The following is an 8171-nucleotide window of genomic DNA, read 5'->3' as shown; positions in this document are numbered from 1 at the left end:
TGCCAGTGAAATTTTTACAGTAATCAATGCTATTTTATAGCATTGATCAATGTATTAATGCCAATGGTCCCAAAAATGTGTCAAAATTGTCCAATGTGTCCGCCGTAATGTCACAGTCACGATAAAAATCGCTGATCGCCGCCATTAATAGTAAAAAAATAAAATATTAATAAAAATGCCATAAAACTATCCCCTATTTTGCGCAAACCAATCACACGCTTATTATTCTTTTTTTGGTAAAAAAAAAAATCACAAATGTTAAATTATAGTGTAGCGCTATATAAAATATGATTAAACCACTAAGTGATGTGACAATAATATATAAGTATCAAAATTGCATGACATACAAAAGTGCTTGCCCAAACTGCCCAGCAATTGCATGAATAATGAAAAAATTATAATGAACCCAAAAAAATGTGAAAACAGTCCAAAAAATCTGTTATTCGATTAAATCCAATCCACACGTGAGAGGGAAAGAGCCATCCACCTTCGTCCTATGAAGACCACATGCAGGCACCCTGTGGCATATCCATCACCAAATAAGATGTAGGCTTACCAGATAGAATGGATCCAAACGAATATACATTCGAAGGATCAATCAAACTTCAGAATATTCTCATATAGAGTTGTCCAACATAAAAAGGCTCTCCTGGGAATTCTCAATCAAGTATTCAAACGATGGGAAAATCTTCCACTTTAAACCTCAACGCCCATTGTAGAACTCATACAGGAGGAAAAATGAGGGCCACAATAGTGTAAATCCGTTTTAAAAAATTTAATGAAATAAGTAATGAACTTACATGAATCCAAATGAATAAAGCGCTTTTATCATAAAAACAGAGCTGCAGTAGGAGTCCCGACGCGTTTCGTCCTCAAAAGACGTCATCTGGGGTAAAAAAAAAAATCACAATATGTATCGGCCTAAACTGAGAAAAAAAAAAGTTTGTTTTTTATATTTTTGGGGGATATTAATTATAGCAAAAAGTAAAAAATAATACTTTTTTTCAAAATTCTCGCTCTTTTTTTGTTTATAGCGCAAAAACCCCCCAAAAAAACGCAGAGGTGATCAAATACCACCAAAAGAAAGCTCTATTTCTGGGGAAAAAATTTGCATCAATTTTGTTTGGGAGCCACGTCGCATGACCATGCAATTGTCAGTTAAAGGGTCGCAGTGCCGAATCGCAAAAAGTGCTCTGGTCAGGAAGGGGGTAAATCCTTCCAGGGCTGAAGTGGTTAAGAATGTTCTTAGAAATAGAAGTGTTAATAGTTTTTTTTTTATCAATTAAAAAAGGGAAAGTGAACAGAAGAGAAATCCAAATCAAATGAATATTTGGTGTGACAACCATTTGCCTTCACATCAGTATCCGTTCTTCCAGATACACTTGCACAAAGTTTTTGAAGGAACTCAGCAGGTAGGTTGTTCCAAACATCTTGGAGAACTAACCACAGATCTTCTGGATGTTGGCTGCCTCAAATCCTTCTGCCTCTTCATGTAATCTTAGACAGGCTCCAAGATGTTGAGATCAGGGTTCTGTGGGGCCAAACCATCACTTCCAAGACTCCTTGTTCTTCTTCATACTGAAGATAGCTCTTAATGACATTGGCTGAATGTTTAGGGTTGTTGTCCTGCTGCAGAAACAATTTGAGGCCATTCATGCTTCCCTGATGGTATGGCATGGCGGCTAACTATGCTCCATTCTCAAATGAGGATCTTGACAGAATCTTCACTTTGACACAAATTGTGCATCTCAGTAGCCACACAAGAAAAAAAAAAAAAAGCTACAAAATGTACACATACTGGTACCAGGGCCCACATAATTTACTACTCCTGCTGGCCATTGTGTTGGAGATGTATGGGTTGTCCAGGCACCATGGTACATATATAGTGGCTATGCCCCACAGTTTACAATTTTTGGTTCCACATTTTTCAAATCTATGTGTAAGTCATAGACTCCCATACCCCCTATCCCTGAACATAGCCTTACTTTTTATGCTACCAGGCCCCATTTCACCAGCTAAGAAAGGCTTGCTTAGCTTTTTTAAATTGCCTCTAGAAATATGATCTCTAGACACTGGCCCCTACAATTGCCAAATAACCCTCTTATATAGCTACATGGTCTGTACGGATAGTTTTTTTCGGACTCTCCCCATTTCAAATCCATATTTCTATAGCCATAGGCTCTATTCACACTGATGTACCTATTACAACCAGACACCCAACTCCCCCATCCATCCCCTCTTCTCTGATCTCTTCTTTCTGTTCTGCCAACTTTCTTACCTTTATTGATCACTCTCTTTTACCTGTCTGGTGTCGGATATGACCTAGTGGACTTTTTCAAACTCCTCTAACTTCCAGGCATTGATTGCAATTTTCGACCTAATTAACTCTAAGGCCTATAAGGAGGTTTTCCATTGCAAACAAACCCAAGTGTTTTTTATCTTATCATGCCTTTTATCTCAGGCTCCAATTTCTTGTTCGATATGCTGATAATATGCTCCACCAGTGGAAGCGGAGGTACTCATTATCCCCCCCATTACATGTTTCTTTGCAAAATGAATGTAACTCTCTGATGTTAACAAGCATTGCTTTCCATTTTTCTACCTTTTATATTCCTGTATGTAACAGACAAAAAATGTAATCTTTAAAAAAAAAAAAAGAAATCAGACTATTACCGAACCATTAGCGCCACCTGTCATTTTAGTGAGGCAATACTAGGGCCATTAATTTGGCTAGATGCTGTGGAAGGATCAGGAGAGTGATGGAGAGAGCTAGTTCTATGCGACAAGTGCTCCTATTTTTAAAATTTACATTATTGCACATTCACATCAGTCCCTGCCCTCAAGGATCTTATAACCTAAGGTCCCTATCTCATATGCATGCATACACATACTGGGGCCAATTTTAGACATGATCCAATGACCTTATTAGCATGTATTTGAAGTCCGGGAGAAAACCCATGAAAGAGCAAGCACAAGGAGAACAAACAAGCAACTCCATGCAGATTGTGTCCTCACTGGCCTTTGAACCGGGGAAGGACCGTGGTGCTGCAAGGCAGAGTCCTACCACTAAGCCACTGTGCAGTGCTGAAAACAGATAAAAAAATAAAAAATACAAATAAAAAACTGCCTATGTTTATAGAGTATACCAGCATGAGAACTCCTGAAGATTAAATGGTGCCAGCTATCCCCATATCATCACTTAACAAGGAAAGAAGATTTAGGTACGTTCTATAGACTTTATAGATGACTTTGAAGGAAATTTTAAAAAAATAGCATGCTCTTTATTAGTCAAAAGTGGTACATTATTTTGGTTATGTTGGTGTGTTTGGAAATAAAAGAGAAATGAGAAGGCCGATGAAATAGTTTATTAATGCTAAGCTAAGAAATTACAGACTGATTATTGGCCCGTTTAAGTTATTAAATAAAGCAGATCCCAAAGTGACTCATAAATGTATTCATAATGGCATCTTTCATTAAAAGTGATGGACCAGTACAAGCGTATAAATTATTTCAACATGGTACCCACAGATAACATTGTATGATTTAATTTAGCATGAAATTCTAGCAATGGGTAAAAAAAGGTATGTTTTATTCTAATATCTATTATTCTAATATCTACAGATCTTAAAGCTGAACTCCAGGCAAGCAGCTAAAATGCACAGCTTAACCACTTCAGCCCCGGAAGGATTTACCCCCTCGCTTTAACTGACAATTGCGCAGTCGTGCGACGCTGTACCCCAAAAAAAAAATGTCAATTTTTTTCCCACAATCATCACTTTTTTTTGGTGGTATTTGATCACCTCTGCAGTTTTTATTATTTACGCTATAAACAAAAGAGACTGACAATTTTGAAAAAAAATAAAAATTTTTTTACTTTTTTGCTATAAAACATTTTCCAAAAAAAACAAAAACAAAAAACGTATTCATCAATTTAGGTCAATTTGTATTCTGCTACATATTTTTGGTCAAAAAAAACCCAATAAGCCTATATTGGCTTGTACAAAATACTATATATAGCGTCTACAAAATAGGGGATACATTTATGCCATTTTTATTATTTAACGAGTAATGATGGCGATCTGATTTTTAGCAGGACTGCGACATTGCAGCAGACAGATTGGACACCTAACAGACATTTTTGACACTTTTTTGGGAGCCAGTGACATTACTACAGTAATCAGTGCAAAAAATATGCACTGTTATTGTACCAATGTCACTGGAACGGAAGGGGTTAACATCAGGGGCAATCAAGGGGGTTAACCGTATTCCCTCGCTGTGTTCTATCTGTATGGGGGAAGGGCTCACTGGGACAACACACAGTATATCCAGAGAAGGCAAAAAAAAATAAAAAATCCAGCAAAGCATGATCCAACTTACTCCAGCAGGGGAAAAAAATTCCTTCCCGATCCCCAAAGAGGGAATCGGATATTCCCTGGATCGACTTTACCTATAAATGTCAATACCCGTTACAAGGCTGGCCCTACCATGGGTCAGCAACACGGGCAGACTGCTCCCTCTCTCTATCGTGCAGTGTCATGCTCATGCTGCTTGCATGATGTATAGTACTGCTGTCCCCATGTGCATGTTATTTATAAAAGTAATGGCGCTTCATACCTAATTTCAGAGTGCTGCTTGGGGTGCTCATGTGACCACCCCCTCCTCATTGAGCCAACAGCTGCAGTGGATGGTGACCCTGTTTTCCATCCATCTGGCGGATCAAGGAGAGCAGGGCTCTGACAGGTCTGTCTCAGCACAGTGAGCGGAGGTGGACCTGTCATCTGACTGCTCAGTGGGGATCAGTGAATCAATCCCCCACTGAGCAAAGCAGAGTCCGCCGGGCAGACCACCCATGCGGAAGGACCCTTAAATGTGAAGGAACCTTTCTGTATGTGAAGATTTAATCTGTTTTCCTCCGGACTAGTGCCCCTTAGTCCTCTATGATGACCTTAAAGTGAATATCTAAACACCAAGTTCAGCATATGGATCAAACTTATGTATTTATACATAACATTGTGTTGATCCTTTCCCCCCTAATCGCCTATTCTCAAGAGAGAATAAATTCAGTTCCTCTAATCTTTCCTCATAGCTGAGCTTCTCCATGCCTCTTATCAGTTTGAGTGCCTTTCTCTGCACTTTCTCCAGTTCCCCAATATCCTTTTTTGAGAACTGGTTCCCAAAACTGAACTGCATATTTCAGATGAAGTCTTACTAATGATTTTTACAGGGGCAAAATGATATCTCTCTCTGGAGTCCATACCATTCTTAAAACAAGAAAGGCTTTTTGCTCACTTTGGAAACCACAGCTTGGCATTGCATGCTATTATTAAGCTTATGATCTACCAAACCCCCAGATCCTCTCCACTATGAATTCCCCCAGTTGTACTCCTGCTGGTATGCATGATAGCCTCCAAGTGCATAACTTTACATTTATCAACATTAAACCTCATTTGCCACCCAGTTGCCCAATTAAACAGTGCATTGAGGTTGGCTTGTAAGTTGGAGACATCCTTTAAGATGTTTATCCACTGCATAGCTTGGTGTCATCTGCAAACACTGAAATTGTACTTTTAATCCCAGATCCTATATCATTTATAAATATATTAAAAGTAAGGGTCCCAACATTGAACCTTGGGGTACACCACTGATAACCTTAGACCATTCAGAGTAAGAATCATTAACCACTACTCTCTGAATGCGGTAGTTTAGACTGTTTTCTATCCATTTACAAGCTGGGTATTCCAGGCTTTACACATAAGCTGTGTGGGAAACTGTGTCAAATGCTTTTGCAAGATCTAAGTATATCATGTCCACAGCCACCCCCCTTTGTCCAAGGTTTAGTTTACCTCATCATAAAACGAAATTAGATTTGCTAGGCAACTTCTGTCTACGAAAGCCGAATTCCAGGCAAACATTGTCTCTGCCCCCACCATTCCTCCCACTCCTTTACAAACTTGAGTCTGCCATCATGTGATGCCTTTGGTGCCTCTTCCAGGAATTAAAGTGGTTCTAAAAGCTGAAGGTTTCAGCCTTTGCATTAAGGTAAAAAACCTTCAGTGTACTGTTCCCCCAGCTCACCCTAATACTTGATCCAGCCATGTGCACAAAAGCAGCGGCTCTCGCTCTTCATTGGCTCAAAGACAGCAGCAGGAGCCATGGAGTTCTGCTGCTGTCAACTATAGCTAGTGAGGAGGGAGTGGGGGGACACACAGAGCTGGCTCAGGAACAAGAATGCAACCCGCTTGCGAGGGGGGCACTCGGCAGGGGGTAGGAATTGAAAGCACCAGCAGGGGACCCGAGAAAAGGAGGATCAGAGCTGCTCTGTGTAAAACCATTGGATAACATGTGTGACATGACTAGATTCGTCTTTTTTTTTTTATCTACTAGAGGATTACTTAGAGAAGGGTGTAAGTAAATTTATTTGGGATGGGCCCCTGGTCAGAGATCAGCACTAAAGTCTAGTCTCCAGACAGATAACATTTGATGTACCTATATTATATAAACATATTTAAAGGTATACAGTACAACTAGCATCAGTAAAATAATCTGTGTTGATATTATGTGTCTTCTGTAATCCTATGAACAGTAATAATCATACTGGAAAAAGGTTTACACTTGGAGCCAATGAATGAATTTTTTTACCTCTAAAGCCTAGCACACACACTGTCTTTTTTGTTCAACCCAACGGGTTGAAAGGAAAAAAACCTGACAGCTCACAGCAATCCAAGCCAGAACATTCCGGTCAGCGCTTTCAATCAATGATCGGGAGTTGGTTGGCTGCTGGTCTTCCAGTATGTTCATCTGACAGATGCCAGGAAAACGGGCGGCTTCTGTCAGACCAGCTGCCATACACACAGGCCGAATATCGAGTGTTTTTTATTGAACCGGCCAATGTCACCTGGCATTCGGCCCATGTGTACTAGGCTTAACAAAGAAAGTGGTGTCACCATTCTGACTGTTTTGTCTGGCAGAAGTATATGAATCATAAAAGTGACTAGACAAAGTGACACCTCCTTTGGCAGATAAGATAGCTCACATACATGTATTAAAGCGTGTTGCCCAATGTTCAGCTTATAATCTCACATATTATGGCTCATAAAAAGTCTTCTTCCTGAGAATAATTCATACATTGTACTGAACAACAGAATCTAGCAATAAACAGAAGCATTGCCTAATTCATGAAAGAACTAAAAACCACATGGAGGGTATTGTGCTGAGAAATCTATGAATAATTGAGTCACACAGCTTGTTTGGCCAGCATTTTGTTGCAAACATGAAAGGAAATCTCTGGCTGGTACAATACACTGGATGCTGCAGGTTGTATATTACATTACACGATGATATTTCATGAAAAAAACAAACAAAAAAAAAACGTTTACATTCTGGCAGGAAGTCTGTTTAATTCATGGCCGGTTACAAAAAACAGAACACTATGAACTACTGGACAGCTGCTGATGGAGATCCAGGACTCGGCTGTCTCCATGAACTTTGGCATTCTCCAAGAGCACCTGAGAGAAAGTGTATAGCAGAAAAGTATCAAATTAATATCAACGATCACATAACAGGAAAAGACAGGCTATGTCTTCCTTGGGAACTAATAAAGACGTATTAATACCTGAACTAAAGAGGTCAATAAAAAAAACAAAGGATATTCAGCAAGTGTCAAGTAGCTTCAAAAATGAACTTTCACTGACTACAGTTATCCTAATAAAAGCTGTGAAATACTGGAAGTCACTTGACCCGCATCTGCTGATATTCCTGTATTCAACTAGATCTGCACACAGATTTTCTGTATGTGGCTACAGAAAAAAATGTGTTCCTAAGCTCACACCTTTGGAAACAGTTGTTAGAACCCCTGTCAGGTTTTTAGAACTGTATCCCTGCTGGTGAGATTCACCGTCTCCATCTGTCCTGGTGTCCCATTACCGAGACTGAGAGTGATGGGAAAACAACATAAGCTGTCACTGGACAGCAATAGAAACATCTTCCAATGGTGATATGTGTTCCGGCCACAAGTGTCTGGCTCAGTTCACATATGTCCGCCCGCAGTTTCTGCATGATTTTTAAAAGGAGTCCGTGAGGTTTTGTTCATCGTTTCTGGGTACACACAGGACTCTTTAAAAATGCACCGTGGCCGGCCCACATATATGTAAACCGGCTCCATAGAGAATGCA

The 8171-nt window shown here is 39.7% G+C and overlaps 1 protein-coding gene across 5 annotated transcripts in view; it reads right to left on the bottom strand.

Moving 5' to 3' along the window:
- Nucleotides 1-3350: 3350 nt before the first annotated feature.
- The window catches only part of SKIC3 (SKI3 subunit of superkiller complex), a 204780-nt gene continuing 199959 nt past the window's right edge, over nt 3351-8171 (bottom strand). For all 5 annotated transcript variants that reach the window (XM_077462372.1, XM_077462378.1, XM_077462373.1 and 2 more), the window contains exon 41: nt 3351-7505. In XM_077462372.1, the coding sequence (XP_077318498.1) occupies nt 7428-7505 (78 nt within the window). In that variant the 3' untranslated portion in view covers nt 3351-7427. The remainder of the gene's footprint in view (nt 7506-8171) is intronic.

The sequence above is a fragment of the Lithobates pipiens genome, unplaced genomic scaffold (assembly GCF_037356315.1).
Source record: "Lithobates pipiens isolate NorthernLeopardFrog02 unplaced genomic scaffold, aLitPip1_a1.2 Scaffold_3, whole genome shotgun sequence".
NCBI lineage: Eukaryota > Metazoa > Chordata > Amphibia > Anura > Ranidae > Lithobates > Lithobates pipiens.
Note: the sequence above shows the minus strand (reverse complement) of the source record. Positions and strands in the feature narration are given on the sequence as shown.